This window comes from Ruditapes philippinarum, unplaced genomic scaffold (genome assembly GCF_026571515.1).
Source record: "Ruditapes philippinarum isolate M1 unplaced genomic scaffold, ASM2657151v2 ctg10939_1_1_1_1, whole genome shotgun sequence".
Lineage (NCBI taxonomy): Eukaryota > Metazoa > Mollusca > Bivalvia > Venerida > Veneridae > Ruditapes > Ruditapes philippinarum.
Window position 1 is genome coordinate 2,501 of NW_026856382.1, and position 25,694 is coordinate 28,194.

The 25,694-nt window shown below is 31.5% G+C and overlaps 1 protein-coding gene and 3 non-coding genes across 4 annotated transcripts; all 4 read left to right on the forward strand.

Moving 5' to 3' along the window:
* Nucleotides 1-3,233: 3,233 nt before the first annotated feature.
* Nucleotides 3,234-3,882, forward strand: LOC132746333 (uncharacterized). The gene is made up of 2 exons (XM_060735446.1): nucleotides 3,234-3,432; nucleotides 3,696-3,882. Exons 1-2 carry the CDS (start codon nucleotides 3,243-3,245, stop codon nucleotides 3,818-3,820), a joined length of 315 nt encoding a protein of 104 aa, XP_060591429.1. The 5' UTR covers nucleotides 3,234-3,242; the 3' UTR covers nucleotides 3,821-3,882.
* A 5,290-nt stretch (nucleotides 3,883-9,172) lies between these two features.
* Trnay-gua (transfer RNA tyrosine (anticodon GUA)) lies at nucleotides 9,173-9,258 on the forward strand. Its single transcript is given in 2 exon segments — nucleotides 9,173-9,209; nucleotides 9,223-9,258. It is a non-coding gene; the product is annotated as a tRNA-Tyr (tRNA).
* Nucleotides 9,259-12,706: 3,448 nt separating this feature from the next.
* On the forward strand, nucleotides 12,707-12,792 carry Trnay-gua (transfer RNA tyrosine (anticodon GUA)). Its single transcript is given in 2 exon segments — nucleotides 12,707-12,743; nucleotides 12,757-12,792. It is a non-coding gene; the product is annotated as a tRNA-Tyr (tRNA).
* A 742-nt stretch (nucleotides 12,793-13,534) lies between these two features.
* On the forward strand, nucleotides 13,535-13,620 carry Trnay-gua (transfer RNA tyrosine (anticodon GUA)). Its single transcript is given in 2 exon segments — nucleotides 13,535-13,571; nucleotides 13,585-13,620. It is a non-coding gene; the product is annotated as a tRNA-Tyr (tRNA).
* The last annotated feature ends 12,074 nt before the right edge of the window (nucleotides 13,621-25,694 follow it).

Consider the following 25,694-nt stretch of genomic DNA (forward strand, 5'->3'; position numbering starts at 1 on the left):
ATCTATCTATCTATCTATCTATCTATCTATCTATCTATCTATCTATCTATTTGCATGTATGTATGTATGTATGTATTTGCATGAATGGATGGATAGGGCGTATTTATCTTAATAACATTTTGTGTTTTTCTGACATTGAAATTCATAGAAATCTATTTAATTTTAGAATGCACGAACAAAATGAGGATCATTTTGCAAACCTGAATATTTTCATGACTTCTTCAACGACTGATTTATTTAATACGATTCGCTTTCACAACGAACATTGAAAAGTTGCATATTTTGAAACATATATGGGTTACTTTCTAAACCTTAAACGTACAGACAAATGATCATACTTCACTTACCTATTTGAATACATAAACACAAATTAATTGTTAAACCTCCTTTCAAATACATATTCTTAACTGTACTACTTTATTTTCCCTGTCCTGTTGTGTAACACAGTCACTAAATTATCTCCCTATTATGAATAATCCAGTATATACATAACATCTAACTCCGGGTATAACCGCTATTGTAAATAAAAAACAAATTTACTTCACCGTAAAAAAATGTCATTAAATCGTTGTTCACTCAAGCTTTACTTTTATTTAAACATTTTTTCAAACATCGTAATGTTATATTTTAATGTGTCTCAGCATTTCATTGATTTTCACGATAAAAGAAACGTTTTCTCCTGTGTATATCAAAATCTTTGTTAACACTATTATACTCGCTGCAAGATTTAATGGAAAACTGTTGGAAATTGTTTAATGTCACACAATACATTTATAAAGCTTACTGACAGGAGCTGGTTTCTGTATTATAGGTGATATTGTGCTAGAGCCGATGTAAAATTGATAACCCATTCTTCTGATTAATGCGAGCTGTATTAATTGATTATTGACATGTCTTTTTATCCTTAAAGGCTCGTAATTATAGAAAAGTATTAAATATGTTAACATTTGCCTTACATGTTGCTTTAATGAGGCTTATCAGCAAAGCGAACTGTTCTGTTATGGTTGGGTTTAAGACTTTTAAGGTTTTCTGACTTGAACACTTTATCATGCAGTTATGTAGCATATATATGTATATATTGATCATGGAAAAAAAGATTACACAATTACTGTATTACTTTTACCTCATAAAATGTTGTCCACAATAAATCTCTTCTTGAAGACAAAATACCGGATAAAAATGCTCCTCTTGCATTAATAAACATATTTGGAAAAAAACTAAAAATATTTTCCAGCTGACATAGTTCGTGAAAGAAAAAAATATGTATCAACATTCTGCTGAAGCTATTATTATATCTTTTGTAATCTGACCAAGTGAAAGTATGTTTGTTAAATCAAGTATCATTGTTACAAATAAGACAATATATGTATGACAATTCTGTATAGATCTCTGAAAATACACCAGATATTCTTTTGTTCTGCCTGCAGTCTCCGTTGAAACATCTGGTTTCATTTACGCTATGAAATTAATTCATTGAACTTTTAACATATGCGGAAAATAAAAAATATGGAATTTCTTACATTTAATGCTTTGAATGTACCTTTATAAAAATCGCTGCAAGAAATATATATTGATTAAAGACACAGCATCGGTTAAGAATTCAATTATTTTACTCACTTTGTTTTCATGGAATTTCATAGGAATAAATAAATAAAGGAAGTTTATGAAATCTGATAAACAAGATCAACAAGGAAATGCGGCTTCCGATGAACGCAACCCCAACACGACCCAGCAACAAGGGCCTGAAGTCAACATTTCCAGCTGCGTTAATATCTTCGGTCTTTATTGATAAAAGTTTTTTCATCAAATGTTTTATATTTTGTAAAACCGAAAATCACATTTTCATCAACGATCAATGTTTTTGACTTGAAATATAAAACAAATACAAACCAAAAACATTTTCTACAAACAAATTTATAGTTTCGTAATTTACTCAGTGTCGAATAAAGGCTAAAAGTTATCATTTATGTAATAGAAATAGTCAAACAAACTGAACAAACTTATATCCAGTATATAGGTAGGCATGTCTTTACCGACAAATGATATTAACGACCCAAAAATGCCTTTTAAACGCCGAAAAAATAATTCTTTCTTTGTGCTCATCGTCATCAGATTTTTATTTGTTAATACTATTTATAGATTTTCGAATACATCAAAACGCAATAAATGTAATGAATACTGTAGAGCCTTTTACTGGGAATAATAATTTATCAAGCAAAAAACGTGAGACATCTTTTCCTGAAAATACAGTTTTGAAAATGTGTACATCAATCATACTTGTATATTTCATTATCATTATTAACATTATTATACTCGTTTGAAGGCAAAACTGTTGGAAATTGTTCATCTTATACTGTAAAATTTGCATGATGTAAGCATATAGAACAGACCGACTACCACCTACTACTTTTGCTTAAATATTTCTAATATCCTATTCTAAAACCATACGAAGTTTTGAAGAGACTTATGGATTAGGTTCCATTCTGTCTACAAGTATATATAAAACAAATTTGTGGACAATAGAAACAATGAACAACTATCGACATGTTATCGTACAAATTGACCGTTGAGCAATTTGTGCTAAAGTAAACTATAAATAACGTAACCTTGACACCTTTGATGTCATTTTGTCAACGATTCCTCTGCATTAAATAGTTTCTTATCATAAAATGTCTAATATGTGAATAAACATATAGTTTCCAAGCAGAGTAACGCATATCTATAGAGTTCCAAATTAGGGCGCATATTTTGATAACATTGTGATTTGCCGTGGTAACAAATGTTTTTTCTTGAATTTGAATGGACTTTCCTCATTGTCAAACTGTGCATTTTGACAGGTATATCAATATAACTGCATCGGAACTATCAAAATGGATGGTGGATAGCGATGTTGCAGGTTTTGTTTTACTTATATAGGTTAACATTTTTATCAGATTTTTAAAGTTGTCAAATTTGTTTACGGTAACGAGGAGCCATTTTATTTGTCAAATCTTTAAAGCTATAGATTGCATGTTATAGGGAAGTGCAAACCATTTTACGAAATGCTAAATGACCAAATATCTTAGTGAATCAAATAAATCTACGTCTAAACACATTTTACTTCGATACGTGTTTGAACTGCATTTTATTTTTGTTCAGCGGCGTAAACGATCTTATCAGTTTTGAAACAACGAAAGTTGACCTTTAAAGGTATATAAGTATCACATTTATCTTTCATCGTTAAGATGAAAATAGGGCCAAAGATGAATGAAAGAATATATGCACTGATTGTGGTTGTATTAGCCGTTGCTATGGTAACAACTGGACTTATTTGTCAGTTTCCTCATTGTAACACGGTAAAGTGTGAGGTAGTAGACCGTGAAAATTGTCAGGGAACTGTAAAGATGGGTGGTGGTTATTGTGGATGTTGTGAAGCATGTTTCACGGAAGTCGGTACGTATATGTATAGTATAAAGTATGAAATATATTTAGTAATATGCAAGTATTAGTATCTCTGGTACATAACGTCAAATGAATGTCCTTTACACAGCATTGTCCTATTGCTATTGTCTCCTGATACTGTATTTTAACTCCAACGTTGATAGTTTGTACTGTGTAGAATATATGCGTATTTTGCTAAATCGTATGTTTCTTGATTTCCTACATTTTCATGGGCCCCATTCACTGCATTAAAGCAATTCCGTCCTATATTTCAGGTCTTGGTGAAGTATGTGAAGTTGACTACCGGCTTTACCCGCCCACTTTTCTATGTGAGAAAGGTTTATATTGCGAGTACAACACGACAACATGCGAGGAAATTCCTGGCTTTAATATTGGCTAACTTATTCTTGTAACAATCTTATAACTATGAAAATGTTATTAATACAAAAATTAAATATGAAATCAGTTGTTTTTAATCATATATGTACAAAACAATTCATAATCATGGTCAAAACAATTGTGGAGGGATTTGTGTATCTATTATTTGGGTTCACATATTCGAAAAGACTCAAGATTGTTCTATAAAATAGAGAAAAAACAGAATCCCTAAAGAAAGTCCAACACGACAAAATTGAAAAAGTTGCAGGCTCGGTTTGATTGAGCCTGTTCATGGACGGTACTGTAAGTGCAAGTTACTGTCCACGCCCCCTAGCACCGGCTTAAGCAGAATTCAACATTTAACACGACAATGGTGAAAATTTAAATTTAGAAACATCCGCAGATGTGCGCGGTTATCATGGAACCTTCAATGTGACAAAGTAGTGTCATTCCATGAAAAGCGGCGTAGCGTCCCCAAGTAAAAGAATGATTGTGTCCTAAACGAGAAAACAATGGGCGGAACTAATTAAAATGGAATTTTGAAAGGAGATCTGAGGTTATGAAGCCTGCATATCACAGATAAGACGTCAAAATGTAAATTTAAAAAGCAGGCAACATATCGTAAGAGTGATAATACAGTAATATAAACCAGCATTTGTATAACTTATTTCATAGCGTTAATGTAACACAAGATATTTCAATGGAGACTGCTGGAAGAACAAAAGAACATCTGGTGTATTGGCTGAGATCTTTGAATAATGATCATACACAAATTGTATATTGTTTAAATTGTTACATCAATGAATAATTTTACAAAAACACAGTTTTAGTTCAGATAAGCAGAATGTTCACGTATTTTCTCATTTAAAATCACAAACACGAACATATTAGAGTATAAGTGATTTAGATACTTGTATTTCCCTAACATGTTATAAATGCAAATATGGATTTTTATCTGATATATAATATGCAGGGATTTACAACGTTTTTTTCCCCTTTTTTAAAAAAAAAGGTTAGTAACGTTAGGTAGCTGCAAACATACTTTTCAAACCATCTAAAATAAAAAGTTTATATCTTTCATGAGGAAATTCTGTTCACATATGTAACACGTTCTACCTGACGTGCCTTTACGGATTAAAAGACATGTCAATATTCAATTAAATCAGCACGCATATATCATTAGAATTGGTTATCAATCTTAAATCAGCTCTAGCACAATGTCACCTATAGAATATAAAACAGCTTCTATCAGTGAGCTTTATAATATCAGGAATGTCTTTATGTGACAATAAAAATATATCAACAATTTTCCATTAAATCTTGCAGCGAGTTTAAAAGTGTTAATAACGTTTTCGATATACACGTGAGAAAATGTTTTTATATCGTGAACATCAATATTATGCTGAGACACACACATTAAGATATACAATAAGGATGTTTGCAAAAGTACTTATACAAAAGTAAAGCTTAGGTAAACTACGGTTAGTGACATTTTTTTATTGTTTTTATTTACTTGTTAAACACTATTTAACAATTTAAGATAAGAAAATATACCCGAAGTTTACATGTTAGAAGACACATTATATGATTCATTAGCTAGCCTCGTTATCGCCCATTGGGCGGGTCCCCTCGGAAGGGATATTTCGATCCGGACCGCAATATATGACAGATATTATTATTCTAAACGGTATTCAAAAAAAACCTGTAACTTCGAAACTTCACCCAGTCCCACCTCCTATCTATGCCCTTCTTAACCTCTTCCTTTCTTCGCCCCGGTTCTATGTTTCTGAATGTTGTTGGCGTCTACTACCGGAGATCGTCACTCTCTATTGATAGTTGTACTATATAAAATTTATAACACATATAATACTTTTTCTTGCGTGATCACATGCCTTAATCTATAATTGATAGTTGTACTAATATTTTAATCCAACAAAGTCATTTGTAAAATGCACGACCATTTTAACGGGTCTCTACAGAAAATAAAATTTATGACAAATATAAAACTTTTTCTTGCGTGATCACATGCCTTAATCTATTTGAGGCAAAGAATTAAGCTTCTTTAATTTAAAGTTCAAGAGGCTTGTTATAAAGAAATACAGTTCATTACATGTATCAGGTAAAAGGAAACGAAAAGACAACAAAATCTGTGAGTGAGCATTAATTTAACTAGCTCATATGCATGTATTATAACGTTTGGGTGGATCACATATGGAAATGTCATTGTCTGTCACAATATAAATATATGGATGAATATTATTCACTAGTCTTCCAACGGAATATATTTTTTAACTCAACGATAACCTATCGCAATCAATATCTGACTTCTGTAAATCTCGATATCTGAAATGTTTATATTCTAAATTGTGGTTTCATCTGATTAACTATTGACATGTTCAACACGAATGGTATCATTTACGCCATGAAATATTAATATGTTTTTAAAGATCGGAGAACAAATATCAATAGTATAGAATATATTAATTTTATTCATTGTTGACTTAGAAATAATAATGCCTGTCGCCTTTACAATGCATGATAAATATTCCTTGTTTATCCTGTTTGATATGTTAGCGATATGTTTTATCCATTGTCTGAATAGTGACATTCAGGAACAAAACAATTTTCCCAGGCAAATAATAAGTCAATGCGTTATAACATATATTTTCAGAATGTATGGAAAGAAGAATTATCGTCGACAATCAGCCTGTCAATGGTAAATGCTCAGAAATCTCAAAATTTGTTCAAGTATATTTGATGTCTCTAATGTGTTGCCATGACAACACTTTTAAATTTATTCCAAGCTTCACATTTCTGTCTTGAATTATATGAATGTTCTACAGTTACTTTACAGATATTGTCGTGAAATTTGACGACAATATGTCTCAGTGCTGTCATAACAAATTCAAACTGATTGAAACAGGAATGAAGATTTCATTCGCTTACGCATAAATAAACATGAAATGGAAATGATATCGACAATTTACACATGTAACAATAATATAAGCAACGTAACAAAAAATTTAAGGCAATAAAGGAAAAACAATAAGAAATGTTTATGTCATATCAGGCATATTGCATACATGTTACATACGGTGCTAGGGGGCGTCAGAGATGTTGAACAGACTCATGAACAGACTCGATAAAAACGATTCTGCAACATTTCCAATGCGTGGATGGAATCTCCTTTTTTCAGAATTTTATAGGCCCATCCGGTCCAGATGTTGAATAATTCATACTTATCTTAATAAATGTATCATTTGTTTATTAATTTCCAAAAATCAAACCTAACTTTATTAAGAATTTTAGAAATATTTAAATATACATGATCAATGTAACCTGTTTTTTTTCTCTTCCTTTTTGCAATGTATGACTGCATTTATTGTAATATCACACACTTTTTTACCTCTTTTCTAAATAAATATAGTATATTTTTGCATATTTTGAATTGTTATTGGTAATTTTTGTGATTTTTTTTTTTAGTCTGAACAAATTATAACTGTCATTCAATTTGCCGACTTTGTCTTAATTACCCAATACATATTAAAGACAAGTGTTCATATTCTCTCCTGTATTTATAATTATATCAGATACTCATATAATAACTACATATAGGGAGTGTCATGAAAATATGCTAATAATAAAATAAAAATAAAGGAAATATGGACTGAATTTATGATTCATATGTTATTATTATCACGGATTTATATTACATTATGTAATATAAATCCGTGTTATTATATATCATTAAAATTCTTGATAGTTTTACGCATGATTGAAACTCGAGGTTATAAAGAAATCCAATTCAACTTTGAGAAACCCAAATCCAAAGTTTTTATGAATGTTAAAATTGATATTGTTTTTTGTTTGATTGAAAGTTAATGTATTGTAAAAAAATACGGAAACATAAAAATCAAATCGATATATTCAATGTGCCGAAAGGCATAAAAATACTGTTCATTGGCTTTAGTGAATGATATAAAGAAACTTTCAAGCTAAAGAATACAAAAATGGATCTTATATAAACAGGAGCAAATGATGAAAACAGAAATCAATAATATGCGATTTTTCCCTTAAACCAGTTTATATTTAAACTACAAGCATGTTAATCTAATTATATTAAGAAAAGGAAAATGACTAATCTTGTTGTATTTAAAATGTAAATTTGATCAATAGTTAACGTGATTCACTTCGGTATAATAGGTTATTTTGAAGGATTCTGTGACCGACGATTGTGCTCTTTTGCCTAGATCTTTTATAACATTTTGTGGTCCAATACCTAGATTCTAGACGAACATGCAATCTTTTGTTTATTCAAGTAGTTCAATCTTTTATAGAAAAAGTAAATAATACGTATCAAATAATTGATTATATCAATTTATTCATAACTATTATTTGATATTAAAGACATGTTTTCGCTATTTGTAAAATAACAGACAGTTCGTCCTCAAAATCATTCGAACATTATGCAATTTGCACCAATATTTAAATGGACAAATTCTCGGCAGATATTGTCTTGAATTTATTTTAAGTTTACCAATTATTTCAATTTCACTTGTTATCCAAAATTATTTTGCTTCGACCAGACGTTTCAATCTTTGTCGCAACAGACAAACACTTCAGAATTTCAGACACATACCAAGAACATGGAGAAAAAATTAATAAGTGTTTCGGATATTCAACTGTAATAGAGAACGATTTTCAACTATGATTTTTTACATTACCTGTGACTGTTCACATCATTTGGCGGCGTCTTTGATGTGCAGCATCAACATTTAACTTGTATGTTTGTATAATATGCAACTTGATATTGCTATGAATGTTATAACATTTAATGCGTAATAACTATAATGTTATGTAATGTAATGGTACATTACGAATGAAGAAATATTTATTTGTTGAACGTCAATCCCGTGATAGCTCAGTTGGTAGAGCGGAGGACTGTAGTGGTTATTCTGTCGGTATGAATCCTGTTAGCGGGACTTAATATTTTTGTTATTATATGTCTTAGTGTTTCTTTTTACATGCGTTAAAGTCAATTGAAACTAAACAAAATATAGAAGATAAAATCAAACTTGTTTATATTAATTCTTTAAAATCCGTATTTCATTGTACTTCATACTGGTCGAATGACATGAATAAAACTTTTATCGGTAAATGGCTTAACTTCTTGTTTCTATTATTCAAACAATTTATATAAATGTATGAATATCTATCTAATAGTAGCAACAAAAAGGAAAACGATGAGTCTTATTCTATTGTAAATATCAACTTGATCATAAGTTGAAATTTACCATCGATATAATTTCATTATATATATAATTTCATTATATATTTGTATGCTACGAATAGTTATTTTATTGGTGTTGTCAATCCCGTGATAGCTCAGTTGGTAGAGCGGAGGACTGTAGTGGTAATTCTGTCATCCTTAGGTCACTGGTTCGAATCCGGTTCGCGGGACAATATTTTTATTAGGTGAGATAAAAGTATTTATTTAAAGTAATTTAAACATGTTTATAAAGAATTAGGCAACGCATTTTTATCGAAGAAATACAGTAATGCGTATGAGTAATAACTTTCTTGGTTAAAATAAACATATCACATTTTTAAAAGCAATAAAAATGCTATAAAAAGTAACAAAATGGCAGATGAATAATATATAGAATCTTTTCATACACAATTTAACTTATTTGATGGTTCCACAACAGGAGTGTCAATGACTCTTAATTTAAACGGATCACCAAAATGTGAAAGAGCCACTGGTAAGAAGGAATGTAAAGGTATGCATTTAAAAAAATTGAAACAAAATATAGTAATATCATACTGGCCCTTAGTATCAGAACTAGGCAATTTCTTTCTGACATTATTTGTATATTTTGCCAATCCATTACGTTGTTGTGTCATAATAATAATAAGTTTAGTACTTTGTTTCCACCGATGTTTATCTTTGATAATAGCGGTGCGAGGGTATGGGATATATTGCATTTACTAATAAAGCAAACTGAATCTGAGTGTATAATTTTATGTATTTGTAATGAACAAAATTGTCTACATGGAGAAGAGAAATATACCATTTACAAAAATAAAGTCCCGCGAACCGGATTCGAACGAGTGACCTAAGTATAACAGAAGGACCACTACAGTCCTCCGCTGTACCAACTGAGCTATCACGGGATTGACAGCTAAATGGAATTACTATTTGTAGTAAATAGTATAAATAATATCTAAGTGAAATATCACGTTAACTAATTACATGTATCATCAAATTAACATTTAAATACAACGAGATTAGTCATTTTCCTTTTGTTTCTATATTGAGATTATGATATCTTAAATATAAAATGTTGTAAGAAAAACAATGTATGAGGAAAAAAACTTCAGATTTACATGTATATTATTTATTTCTGTTTTTGCCCCCCTCGGACAGTTGCCACCTTTTTGCAGTGGCGGGCATTTGCGCCCTTATATCTTTGGGGAATCGACATAAATGTAAGGTACATTATCAAAGCAATAGAGCCTTATAAAATCTGTCGGATTCTTTTATGTTGACATGTTTACCATATTTTCAATTTAGTTATAAAATATACATGTATACGAGTAATTGATACAATTATACATACGGGAGAGTATATGGTCTTAATATGGATTGGGTAAGACAAAGTCGACAAAATAAGTGACAGTTATAATTCGTCCAGACTTAAACATTCATAAAAATTACCAATAGCAATTCACAATATGCAAAATTATGCTTATGTATTTAGTGTGATAATACAGTAAATAAGTCATACATTGCAAAACAACAAAAATAAAAACACGTCACATTGATTGTGAATATCTATATATTTCTACAACTCTTAATAAAGATTTATTAAGTTGGATTTTTTGAAAATGATAAACAAAAGATCATTTTTTTAAAACATAATTATAAATTATTCAGCACCCGGAACGATAAGTCTATAAAAATCTGAAAAATGGGAGATTCCATCCACTCAATGGAAATGTTGCAGATTCGGTTTAAATTGAGTCTGTTCATGAGAGATAAAATGTTAAAGTACAACATCTGTCATGCTCCCTAGCTCCCTAGCACCGGCTTAAACGGTGTTCAATGTTCGAAACTTAATGTCCCTGAAACCAAAAGTCACACTAAATAAGAATTTATTACACATGTTTATTATTTTTATGCAAATGTACAAATGAATAAAACAGATGAAACGATTAAATATTATAAACTAATATCAATTGATCCTACAATGATATTCATATCATAGGTCAACTCTATATTTATCTGTTTCAACAACCTACCTTAAATGTTTACATTGTCTCTGATAATATTACATTTGACATCACATGCTATTCTGCGTAACTTTGCCCTATATTAGTTTAGTCACATAAAAGATCTGGTGCAATTCTAGTATGAACATCAGAAATAGGACATAAAGTGGACTTCTTTCCTTAATGTATCACTATTTTACCAAATGCTGTGACAGTCAACATCTCCTTATAATCATATTTTATATCAACAGAGAATGTAAGACGTTTTCTGTCACAGAACTTCGCTTAATATTTGTGATCATATCTTAGACCTGATAATAAATTCCCTCAAAATGGTTTCATCAAGACTAGCCGAATAAATCATAACTTTCATTTATATCAAACTTGCAGACTTATGAAGAATTCATATATCTTAATTATCCAAACAATATAGAAGAAATACCGGCATTCCTTCTAAATGTTTCCTCGTACAAATGTATATCAGATATTTAGAAAGTTGTTATACCTTCAAATATGAACATGTCACAAAACAGAATAGGGTCTCAGAAATGGATAGATTTTTAAAAGAATTTATAGAACTGTCATTGATATTTAGAAATGAAAACAACAAACGTATTTGTGTTGGTCTTTTGTGTACACTTTACTTAAAGTGATAAATTGTTCAATGCTTAGACCATGAAAGGAAGTACTTGTTTAAAACAAACGGTATATTTCAAAGTATACTTAGTGTCCATTTTTACAAGGATGTTAAAGAACTTCACTGTTCAATGTTCAAAAGCCAAAAAAACATAAAAGTTCTAATTCTTGCATAAATAAAGTGATTCACTACAAAATGGAAAAAAAACACGAGATAATGAAGAGAAATATGCTCATATCTCAGACTTGATAATAAATTCCCTCAAAATGGTTTCATCAAGACTAGCCTGTCGTTTATATCATTCTTGCATAGCTTTGATGGTTTGAAATTTAGTTCCATATATTATAATTTTGATCATAAAGGTAAAATAAATTAGATAAAACTTTCTTCAAAGTAAGAAATTATGCTTATAAGATACATTTCTATCATGAAATTATTATAACATTTATAAACTGTTCGTCATAAAGTTTTGTATATTTATGCCTCATGGGCTTTTAAGCCTAATGGTTCTGAATGAAACAAAAGTTATTCCGAAACATTTTGGAAACTTTTACATTCACCTTTGAACATGTTATGAAATAATTCAAAGTCTCCAACATCGATAGATCTTTCCGAATTAATATACTTTGCTTTTATAACTGTAATATACATTGAAAAAAAAATGAAATAATAATACACAGGCTGTATGGGTGTTATTTGTACAATAAACTATAAAGTGTTAAGCTTCATAGTTTATGTGCAATTATTTCAAAGTTGAAACTAGAAAAGAAGTTTCGGGGAATCTTATTAAGTCCAGTCGCGTAGGATAAACTTAATGTTTCAGTTGAATAGAAACCTCGTACGTGAGAAAAACAAATTGTCGAATTAATTAGTGCAACATGTCTACCGCCCCTAGCACCGTCATTATATTTGGCATTATCATATCACAAATAGTTGTAGATCATAAATAATTTGACAAACCATAACCATCTTACCAACCTAGTATTTATTGCTAACAATCCCGTGATAGCTCAGTTGGTAGAGCGGAGGACTGTAGTGGTTATCCTGTCATCCTTAGGTCACTGGTTCGAATCCGGTTCGCGGGACTTTCTTTTTGTAACACTGTTTTTAAATATATTTCATTTTGAAGAGCATTTCCCGCACATATAAATGACTTTATAGATGTACTTATAAGCCAATGATGAAAAAAGAAACAATTAATGACACGAGAGTTGAAAATTTTTCTAAAATATAGTTTAACTTATTTTCTATTTTTTCAACATTTTAATTTTTAGCACGTAAGTATTAATCCGAAAATCATTTATTTGATAGTAGCGCAAATGTTACAAACGTGATATTTTTCTCTGATATAATGTTATTACATATGACGAAATAGTTTAATAATATGTTTGTTATAAGGAAACGAGTATCATTTCCTCCCTGTGTGCCAAACATATAATGATTTACGAAAAACCTATTTCAGTCTTTATTTTTGTCATTGGCGGTCAAAACAAAAGTTTATTACACCTATAACTTTAGACTCTGTTAAAAAACTATATATGTTAGTAAAATTTATTTATAAAGCTTCTTATCTGCTATACGTCCAAGACTACAGAAGTGATTTAATATTAATGTTCACCTTATCACAGAAAATGTTGAAATGTAAGACATATTTTTACAGAATACTCAAAAAAAATATTTTACCATGTCCCTGTCCTTTATATGTTTGTATAATATGCAACTTGATATTGCTATGAATGTTATAACATTTAATGCGTAATAACTTTTATGTTATGTAATGTAATGGTATATTACGAATGAAGAAATTTTCATTTGATGTACGTCAATCCCGTGATAGCTCAGTTGGTAGAGCGGAGGACTGTAGTGGTTATTCTGTCATCCTTAGGTCACTGGTTCAAATCCGGTTCGCGGGACTTTCCTTTTGTAGCTGCGTTCAATAAAGATATTTTAGCAACCAAGTGATCAGATAGGACTTGGTCATAAGATAAATCCTTCAACATGGATAACTTTTTCAGAATATATTTATTCTATCATAAAATATGTTGGAGACCTTTAACAGCTGAATTGTCATCAGTATATCGTTTTGTTTTACAAGTTTTAAGATTTATTCTGTGACTTTTGTCTGTCTCTTTTTAAAAATAATTTAGAAACTATTCATTGTAAACAACTTAGTGTTTCTTCGCAGTAAATATTGAAATGTTATCTTTTCTATTACAGTAGAAAGCACAGTCTGATAGCGACAATAAAAACCACAGCATGCATTATAATGTTAGGATATGAATAATTTATTAGAAACAATAATGCCATGATATTCTATACGCTGATTTAATGCCTTTTAAATTGTACATTTACTCCGTGTAAGGAGAAAGAAGCATAGTCAAATATATTCCATTTAGTATAACTTTTAATTAAATGTTTTACTGTTTAGAGTCTGACTGGGGTGATCGATTATTGTAAACAGTCAATTAAATAAATAAAAAGAATTACGTATATTTAAACACATTAATTTAGCTTGTGAAAATAAAAAATATATTAAATGACTTAAGTTATAAATAACTGATATTTTGGATAAAAGGACTTTCTATATAAATGGTGTACGGGATTGTATATAAGTGATGTATCGGATAAAATGACTTTCTTGGGTTGATTTACGAGGGTTGTCCCAAAATATCGTAGACAAAGTCTGCTACTCAATCAATTATAATACAATACAGTCCTCCAGCTAAGGAAAAGTCAATACACCTTTTATGTGTGTCTTTGCGAAATAAAATAAAAAAACCTCCAAAATTGACCAAGTTATCGAAAGTTAAAGAATGCTACCTATCCATACCCGGCGCACGCCGTCATAAACGTCATGACGTTATAAGATTTTTAAAAATGTTTTTCAAAGTATTCACCGTGTTTCGCGATGCACTGCCAGTGTGGGGCAACCCATTTATCATAAACGTTTTCAAAACAGTCCTGCTTCAATGTACTCAACACTCGCAGAGTTGAGTTTAATTGGCGGAGTTCATCATTATGAAAAATGTTTCCTATTGCTCATTGTTAAGAAACAAATAATGACATTTAGGTTACAAATTAAATAAGCAAAATGATTTGCGTTTAAACGAAATGCTTTTGATATGTATAAAAATGTAACTCTACCCCAACCACTTTTAACACTTATTTGACCATTTCCCTATGTAAAAAGCCTTATTTAAAATATCCCTAAAAAATTCCACAATAAGGGGCAGTTTCCAAAGTTTTCTTAAATTTTCTTAAATGTATATTGGTTGGTCTTGCAAAATATAAAATACTTTTACAGTGTAGTTTTTATTTTATTAAACTTTGAAAATATCTGGTATCATATTTGCTATTAAATTTGGCATTATTTAGTAAATAAATACCTACAATAATTCAATAGTTAAAATGAAACACTATTTCTTCCATTAGGGATCTGAGAGATTAATAAAAAGTGTTAAAAAGAAAAAAAGAAAAGAAACAAAATTGCCACTTTTGGGGTCGAACCCACGCCCTTCAGTTTCAATACACTTTACAGTGATTCTAGCCTATTTAATACTCTTTAAAGTGGAGATAGTGCATTAGGGGTGTACTACCTTAAGTAGGTAAATTAACAAATTACCAAGGAAGATATCTGGTAAATTTTATTAAGTTATGACGTCAGGTTGAAGAGAAAATAATGTAGTCTACGACATTTTGGGACAACCCTCGTATTTATATCAGATATGCTTTTCTCTAATCGATTCGTGACTCTTATTTTGAAAAATTGCGCATGCGCATTAAATACTTTACATGTATACAATATAATTTGAACAAATAAATGAAATATCCTACAGTTCATAAACTTTTAATTACTTTTTGAAAACAACAGTTAAAGAACATCGTACATGAACAGGTCAACCATGACTGTCTTGATCAGCTGGGCGCTTTCTCATCGATTCGTGAAATCCCATTCAACCTGTGACGTCATCAAGAATAAGGTGTTCACACCACTAAAATTTTCCCCAATGTTAGTTTTCATATCCAGATGTAAAGTGTGACAACAAACAAAATTTTTCATCAAGATCAGTGTTTTTGGGTGCAAAAGATTTCAGTAAGTGATAAATTAATTGCATCAAAAATCAACAAAAGAAAGGTTTAAGAACATAAAAATTATAAAAGGGTTAGCGACTGACATGTCACCCACCCAGAAGAAAATATTTATGGACTGTAGCCATCATAACTTTTGAAAACAGTAAATTTAAATGAAGTTTTTAAACGACAATTAATGAACAAGAAAAACAGGAACAAGAACATTTTTCAGTTTTTTAAACTGGAGTTTATTCTGTGCAATGTGGACAAATAAATGTGCTTTGTCTCCTAACAACTCTGATAATTGTGCAAAAAGACAAATGTACCCTATGCATGCATTTGTCACACTGAGCCCAGTTAACAATGGTGGGGAGCTCACGAAGACCTGGTGAGGAGAGCTTCTTGCAAATACAGCAAACATCACTTTCTGTGATTTCATCATCTTCAATGTCTGTGTCAAATTCGCTACTGACTGGTAATATCCACTTTTAATTTTCTCCACTGGTTGATGGTTTAGGACTGTCATTTATGATTGTTTTTTTCTGTGTTCTTTGTTTTTCTAATTCTGTTACTTTCATACTCATGAAGCTCTTCCAAGTATTTATCTCCAGTGATGGCGGTGCCTCCTGCATTTGATTTTTGTACAGCAGGTGTTTTTTCTTAAGACATGTGCATGATGGAATCACTTCCCGCTGTTGACTTTCTTCTTTTACTCTGAGAAATTCTTCAACTGCTTCTTTGCCAGATTTCATGGCCTTAACCTTATCTATTGGTTTCTTTTCTCTGAAACTCTCACATGGGATCAGCTTTTCTGGTGAAATTACCTCTTTATGTAATGGGTAAATGCCTGCTTTTCTGAACCCCCTTGAATATTCATATATTCATAGGTGTCATGGCTTTCAGATATGCCTTGCAAGCAATGGAAAATATTTCTTACTTGTTGATTGTTTGACCCATGTGTTGATACATGAATGATGAACACTCAGAGTAATAATGATTTTTGAGTGGGCCAAAAATTGAGACATCCAAAGGTCGTAATAAATGTGATGAATGAGCAGTCAGAACAAATAATACAAGACCGTGCACTTTTGTCCAGTTTATTAATTGGGGGGGGGGGGGGGGTGAGAGGTGTGACTATCATATATAAGAAGTATTGGTTGTTGATGTTGACAGTTTGTATGTGTGGGTCTTACGTATGGGAGAAAGTGTGTTTTCAGATATTCTTGGAAGATCTCACCAATGGACCAACCTGTTTCTGACATCACACCTTTTGCACCAGTTAATGCTCCTTTCATTAGGTCTGAATTCCAACGTTTGCCCATAAAAACAAAGTATGGTGGTATAGAATTACCTAGGGCATTCGCACATGCAATTAGTGTTGTAGTTGTATTTCTTGGTGAAGTTATAGTCTGAGGCTTTGTTTTAGGATTAGCAATAACGTTGGTAGGTCGATGTTCGGGTTGAAGGCCAGTCTCATCAAGGTCAAAGATGAACTGAGGCTTATCCAACAAGTCATGCTTGAGTAACAGCTCTTTAAGATTTGTAAAATACCTATCTAAAACCTCTGGAGTTACACTCTTTGCACGGGTACTTTCAAGTTTACGTGGATTTAGAGAAGTCAACCGGTCTTTCCAGCGTTTAAGAAAGCCCGTCAACCAGTTGTTACTCATGGCTTTGTTTTCTTTCTTTTTCCCCAAGTCATGACCTAATTCACCAGCAAGCTGCTGCAATCTAACATTGCTATAACCATAACCAAGCTCTGCTAGGGTCTCCACGTGCTCAACTAGTGATTTTTCCTCTTCAAGAGTAAACAAAGTATCACCCCCATACAAAAATTTTCAGCATCTATGTGCCCTAACACCCGATCTCTTAAGGTCTGTGGTGGAACACCAAACATTCTTGCCGCTTTTTGAACACGCACTCCTATTTGTTTTACCAACTGATAGGCCTTAAGCATTCTTTTACTTGGGGACCATACGCCGCTTTTCATGGAATGGCACTACTGTGTCACATTGAAGGTTCCATGATAATCGCCGTATGAACACATCTGCGGATGTTTCTAAATTCAAAATTTCACCATTTTCGTGTTAAATGTTGAATTCTGCTTAAGCCGGTGCTAGGGGGCGTGGATGGTAACTTGCACTTTCCAGTACCGTCCATGAACAGGCTCAATCAAACCGAGCCTGCAACATTTACAATTGTGCCGTGTTGAGCTTTCTTTAGGGATTCTGTTTTTATCTATTTTTAAATAGAGCCTCAGGAGTATACCTGCGGTACCTTTTCTCAATTCTCATTGGATTCCTATGTAAAATTAATTATAATAAAAAACAACATATAAGTGCCTTTCTATTTACATGGCACCATTTCATTATTTTTGTTATAAAATTCTGTCAAACATATCAATTCTGAAAATACAATCAACATTATACTCTTCAAAATATAACCATCATGCATCGTATCTAAAAGATAAAAAAAACACAAAAGAGCAATTTAATATCAATTTATAAATTTATGAAAAATGATATTTTCCGTATGATAATGTAAACTTCCATAACTTTTGGACAACAACTATACATTTGTAAAACACCTGGATGATCAAGATTAAGGGCAGACAACTTGGGAAGAATGATGCTACAGGAAATTGCAGACAACAAACGTAAACATTGTAAACATGAATAAAATTGGTCATGAGAAATCAAAAGGTTCATTGAAAAAGTCTCTAACTTCAATTGCAAAAATGATAATCAATTAATCATTTCAAAACCAACACTAAAAAGAAATACATCGACGTTGATTCCATATAAAAATGACTGGTTTTAGAAAAAAGCCGGATATGATTTGTTTTGTTTTTTAGCATACAAGTGCATCAATTAAATACAGGCATTAAACAATTCATGCTTAATAAATGTAGTTTGTTTATGAAATAAGAAAAATCTCTGATATAAGAATTATTCAGTACACATTTATAATCTTCATTTTTTACAGCGTTCTAATTAATAAATCTATACATTTTGCTTTTTCTCACATTTATTTGACTTGATGTTATGTTTTTAATCACGGAATCAAATTTGACTTAGTTAAGTTGTGGACAAGTTGTTCTAATAAATAATTCATACCTAAATATTTAATTTCTCTTGCGACAATTTATTGTCGCCATGAAGGATGAAACATTGCATATTACTGCAATTTTGAGAAACAAAACAGTTTGTTTTTATCAATGAAGGTTTTATAGTAACAAATATTTTCGTTTAACATCTTGTATCACATTTCGCATTTACGGAAGCTGTGTCTACTCTGTTCATCGCTCATGCCTAAACTAATGCACGGAGGCACCAGAGGTCTTACTCTACAGGTGAAGCAGAGAAGTCGCGATCTGGCTTTTAAAATGTCAAAATTTAAACCCAACAACAAAGCGTAACAACGGAACAGGTTACAGCACATATAGTTATCTTCCGGCGCCCAAATGCACTGTTGTTTTACACATCTATCTTTCTGTTATAATATTAAGGCCTCAACAGACGGTATGATTTAGTTGTACAACAGTAATCAGAGATAAGATGTACAATTTTCAAAGCAATACAACACTTGCATTCAGATGAATAATCTGCATTGTAATAATCATCTTAGGTTTCCCTAAAAAAGTTCCCCCCCAATTGATCCCTTACATACATTACTCACTGAATTATTTTTCTCCATGAGTAATGATTGAAACACCTCTATTTTTCATTTTTTGTTTTAATTTCATTTTATTAATAAGCAACCTGACCGGGACCCTCGGAATACCGTACTGTGGCTCTACTGGCTGAGCTATCCGGTCGCCTACAAACTATCTCCCCTGATTAGAGAACAATTTAATACCGTGACATAATCATTTTCGGAATAACTTGGGATTTGAACATACCACAACTTTGGGTCTCCTGAAGAGTTTTTCAACATCATTTTTATCCCATCTTACTACAATGTTTACCTTTTAGACCTAATTGTTCTGGAATTTCATTCATGACAACCATTACCAGGAGATAAGTTGGCAATCTGTTACTTGTCATTGTGGGAGGTCTGTACGACAAGATTTTCAAAATTATAGAATATGTCATATCCCTTACATTTAGTATTAAGGTTTACGAATTCAAGAAATAATAGCCTTCACACATTATGATTTGCTTGTACATCTTAGTTTTAATTGATGTTGTACTTCAAAATCCTACCGTCTGTTGAGGCCTTCAGTTATGCTTTGATGTTTGTTTTTTGCTGATAAGTTGTAACTTAATATGTACAGCAGATTAAAAGTTGTTGCAGTAGTCTTGTGCTTGCCAATCGTTATTTCGCGTTTATGATATATATAAAGCAACTGTTTTCCATTTAGCGTCTTTGTTAGAATTTGATAAAATAGCACTACATATACATATTTATTTGAAATTTACATTTTCTAGAATGATGAACTATGTACAAGACTTGAATAACGTCTGGTCTATTTTGCTGTAGCTGGAGAATTGTTTACAACAAAAGCAATAATGTTTATATATAGTATTAAGGTTGAGCATACATTTACGTCATACATTTACGTTTTACCAGTTCATGTTAAATGTTGAATTCTGCTTAAGCCGGTGCTAGGGGGCGTGGACGGTAACTTGCACTTTCCAGTACCGTCCATGAACAGGCTCAATCAAACCGAGCCTGCAACATTTTCAATTTTGCCGTGTTGGGCTTTCTTTAGGGATTCTGTATTTATCTATTTTGTAACACTTTCGAGATAAGGCATGCTTTGCTGCAATGATTAATATCAAAAACTAATAGCTTTCTATTACCTCTTATAATGTTTGTAAAACAATTTGATAAAATGATTTTTTCCCAAATCAATATTAAGCGAAATGTGAAACGACATTTCATAAAATGAAACACTTTAATGAAAAATTAAGGCCGGAAGTAGTGAAACTTTAACACATCCTTTGATTTCACAGTAAGCCCTTACGAGAAATGATTCCATAAAAAGTCAGTAAAAACATTCCTTGCTCGGAGTGCATAGAAAGATTGAAGTCTGTTAATTCGTCTAAAAGCAAATATAGTACAGGCCCGCCGGCATCACCATAAGTATATAAATGTGTTTCTCTCTAATAGAACACTGAGCGAATCGGTTAACATGTTATCATTGACAATCATAATACATCATGTTTTATCACGTTTTCCTTTGAATACCTTTCATATAAACATTTCTCAAAAGCTCATAACACTAAAAAAACAGAAGTGTCAGAGACAAAACATAATTCCCACAGGTTTTCTGTTAAATCAAAGGAAGCTTTCACCAAGTCATCGTAAAATGCTTTACAAAGAAAACTATTTCATTAACTTGATGCATCAATCATAATTTGTTAGCAATATTGAAACGGTTTACCAGTAAACAGAACTGAAAAATATTTCATTTAGACACACCTGCAAATATTTTTTTTACAAACTTATAAGATTACACATATCTACTGCTGACCTGGAAGTTAAATGGATTGTGCTTAAACATTTTTTATAATAACGTACATGCACACATACATTTTTGATACCAGAAAACAAGTATCTAATGGAAATATATAAAGCCAAAACGGTGAAAATGATAAAATGCTATCAAAAATAGCTATTAAAGGCCCATATACCTCCGAATGCTTTTATTTATTTTCCCAAAAGCTTTTAAAGTTGGTGTACTTTAATCGTATCAAATAATTTATTCATTGGCTAATTAACTGAACTATCTTTTCCCTTTTTATCCGTTGCTTTTTGGCATTGAGTACAGTAAAAGTGATTTAGTTTTTTGTATGGAAGTCAAAATACTTTTTTGTTTACATTTTGCTACTTTAAAGACAAATAATGTCACTTTAATGACAAATAATTTCACATAAAGTGCCACTTTGTTGAGGTTAAAATCATCTTACATTTTTTAAAACCTTTATTTACATATGGTAAAATTTATGTTTCCCCTTTCTAAAGATGTAAACATTTCATGGTTTCTGAGGCATAATGTGCCTGTAATGAACGAAACAAATTGAAATCGGAACATTTAACAAAATGTTTGCCTTATGTTAATAATTTTATACTTGTATTTACAACAAAGTCAATCTTTTAAAGCTAAAGAAAGAAACATCGTAATTGTAATTGATTATATTTTTTTGCAAAAAAAAATGCTAAAGTTTCATAAGAATATCAATGTAAACAAACAGCAACAATATTTTAAAAGGTGAAATCTAATTAAATTGATTTCCGAAATACATGCAACATAAAAGTTATAACCGTCTCTGTATACCAGTCTGAACATTTTGAAATGATTAAAGTATGTAACAAATAAGCATAATTATTATGTTATCAATGTTATCTTTTGGAAGGCACAACATTCCTGACTGTTGTATATCAGCAGTCATTAACACGGAGGATTGAGCTATCGTGTCCGTGATAACATTTAAAGAAACAACATTGTATCATAATAAAATATTGGTTGAGTATTGAGCTTCTTAAATAATCCTCTCACATCTAATCAAGTTCCATTTCATTTCTTTATCCCAAGTCCTCCCCAAGTAATAGGTATAAAAAAGAAGGTACAAACATTTTATTTCATGATTAATTGTACCAATAATTTACTTTGTCATACGTTTTATAATTATGCTGAATATAATGTCATAAAGTAAAAAATAATACACTTATTCGTATTTCATACGACACGTTTTCTTGTTAAATGTTGTTGTTGGTGTTTCTTGTCGTGCTTTACATAAACTTGCATGAAACAATTTGACATTTTAAGAACCTTTCCAGTGTAAATTAGCTAATTTGTTATTCAATTGGTGCACTGAGATAATATATAGTCACTGGTTGACCTGGTTTGCTCAAAAGAACACATTGTTATGTTTGTGATACTTTTTGTGAGCAGTTGACCTAGCAATGAATGGAAAAAGTGTGGCTAAATGTTGCGCTATGAAAAACCGGAAAGGTACATGTTCCCTGTTGTTTTGAAAGTACTATCAATATGTCACTTGATATGTCATTTTATTTGCAAATACGAAACGTATGTGTGAAGTTTATTTAAATAACATATTTGCACGGGATTTTTATCTGAATGAATGACTTTAAATGTTGCATTCTAATTTTGTTTACGAAATAACTGTACTCTCAACCTCCAAAAATGTATCCTTTAATTATCTAACTAACAAAGTCAACCAGTTCTTCAGAAAGAGTGTCGATAATTGCTTTTGCCATAACTGTATTGGATCTACAGCGACATTTATTGTCTACGAAACACAACATGATTTGTTTCCGTATATGGAGAGTTTTTCACACCGTCCAGGGTCTGTAAAGGAAGATTTTCTAGTGTCAAGACAACGTCTTCCGAATCTGATACATAATTGTCCAGACACATGTGTGACAATGTTAGAAAATACAAGCACCACAATCAGAAAGATTATACGGGTTCCAAAAATAGTCATCTTCATCTTCTCTTTGTTTGTAGTGGTGTACACAAAAACGTTAATTGATGTTTAATTAAAACGCTGCTACAAGTAATTTTAACAATTTAATTAATTTTTAAAAATACTTTGCAATACTTTAACGTGTATTTCGAGATATGAGACTTATTTTTTATAATAATTTGAATAAACGATACAACACGAACTCTCCTGTGAATATATCTTTTCCAGATTCCAGTATTTTTTTAATTTGCTTAATTACAAGTGAAATAACATATTCTGCATCAAAATCCAAATGTTATTCCATTGAATCCGTATCACAGGTGTACATGGATTGACAAATATTTTATTCATATTATCCTACCTATAGAACACATATTAACTAATGCGCCAAGGCGAGAAATTCATTTTTAATAATGTTCAATACAATTAGAAAATCTCCACTCGCGGACAGTGGGATTTTATTGCAGTGTAAAATAACAAGAATAAAGACCAACAAGGCAAAGGCAACGTTCACAGGACGCCGCCCCCGGACACACCCAAGCAGGACACCCAGAAGGCACCAAACAAGTACCTGGAGTGGACACAAGGGCAAAAGGAGCGGGACATGTAATGTGAAATAATATAAACAAAAACAGGCCCATAAGGGAATTAAAGGGAAAAGGGCTGTACGGGTGAAAAGGTGGGGGGGGGGTAAAAATGGAAGACGGGGGGGGGAGAGAAAATACCTACCGTCAACGACAATCAAACAAGACAGACATCACAAAACATGTAAACATCTAAAAACAAGTAACAATACAGACAAGAAAAACACGTGAAGGAACACAAAGGGGCCTTGGAACGGTCAGTGGTAGTTAAACCACTGCGGAGTTTGAACCGGTTTTAGGCGCGCCAAACCTCACTCTTAGCCCCAGTTTGTTCCTGAATGACACGAAAATGTATATAAAATTAATCCCCGCCAAGTGAAATTCTAACAATGGCCATGGTTACATTAGACTAAATAAATAAAACACATACAAAATTATGTAAATATGTAGAAAAGGTTACTGCCTAATGACCATAACCAAAGTACTCGATGCCTTAAAGGAAGGCAGAGCAACAAGAAAATCACCTACAAGGACCCGACGAAGCAAGGCAGAAGACGAACATTAAGACAATTCAGTCCCCAAAGGGCTTTAAGAACTGTCCATCATAGAGTCTCCCACTTGGTCTGTTTGATGTAATCAAAAGAGGAAAGCGTAGCGTCCAACTGTAAAAGGGTTGAACACCAAGTATGCGGTATGTCTTAAAATAATTGGGTCATAACCTCTTTTAATAAACCGTTTGATAATTTTAGTGAAGACGGCAGAAAAATTACAATCACCCATGATTCTACGAAGTTTGTAAACCACATCTCCATAGAAGTCAGGCCTGCTAATACCTTGTCGTAAAAGAGTTTTTAAATTACAATTAAATTTTAAAACTAAGTCTGAATTACAATGGTAAAACTTAGTAAAATATTTACGCAATTTATGATAGCGATAACCTTGTTTAAGAAGTTTGTTAGTAATAAATAAATTGCGTTCATTAAAGTCATCAACACTACTGCACGCCCTACCCAATCTAATTAATTGAGAAATATACACCCCATATGATGTAGCATGAGGTACATCTCCATCTAAATGTGGGTAGTTAACAATATTAAAATCAAAATCATCTCTTTTATCGTAGATTTTAGTTACTATAGTATTGTAAATGATAGAAATGTTTAAATCTAAAAAAGATGTAATAACGTCTGAAGAGTTAGTTTTATTCAATTTAGGTTCATTGGGATATATTTTAGAAACCAATTGATCGAAATAAGGATTATTCATGTTAAAAATATCATCTAGGTAGCGGGAAGTGTTGTTAAATGCATGTATACTTTCCTGATGCAAAGTAGGGGAAAGACTTAACATAACATCCCTCTCATAGCAATAAAGAAATAAATCGGCTATCAGGGGGGCACAATTAGTTCCCATTGGAATGCCTATTACCTGTTTGAAAACGGTATTACCAAACCTGACAAAAATGTTATCTAATAAAAAAGAAAGTGCTTTACAAACTTCGTCACAGGTCCACATTGTATATTGTTTAATGATAACATTGGTAAAGAAAGCCTTCTTTGAATTGCAAGCAAGAAACGTGACCTGTTCTCTTGCAAATGTTTTTTTAATTAAATATACTAATTTATCATTTATAAGATTATGCGGCAATGTTGTATATAAGGTAGAGAAATCGTAAGTACTTACAGATGAAGCTTGATAATTATTAACTTTAAACTTATCTAAAATTTCAGTTGAATTTTTAATAGACCAAAAAAGATTTTTGCCCGTATTTTCATAAACAGTTTCACAGTATCTAATTACATGTGTCTTGATGGCAGTAAGACAAGAAGTCAAAAAAAAATAGAAAGATTACTGGTAGTACAAGATAAAGAATTAGCAATAAAGCGGGCTTTATAT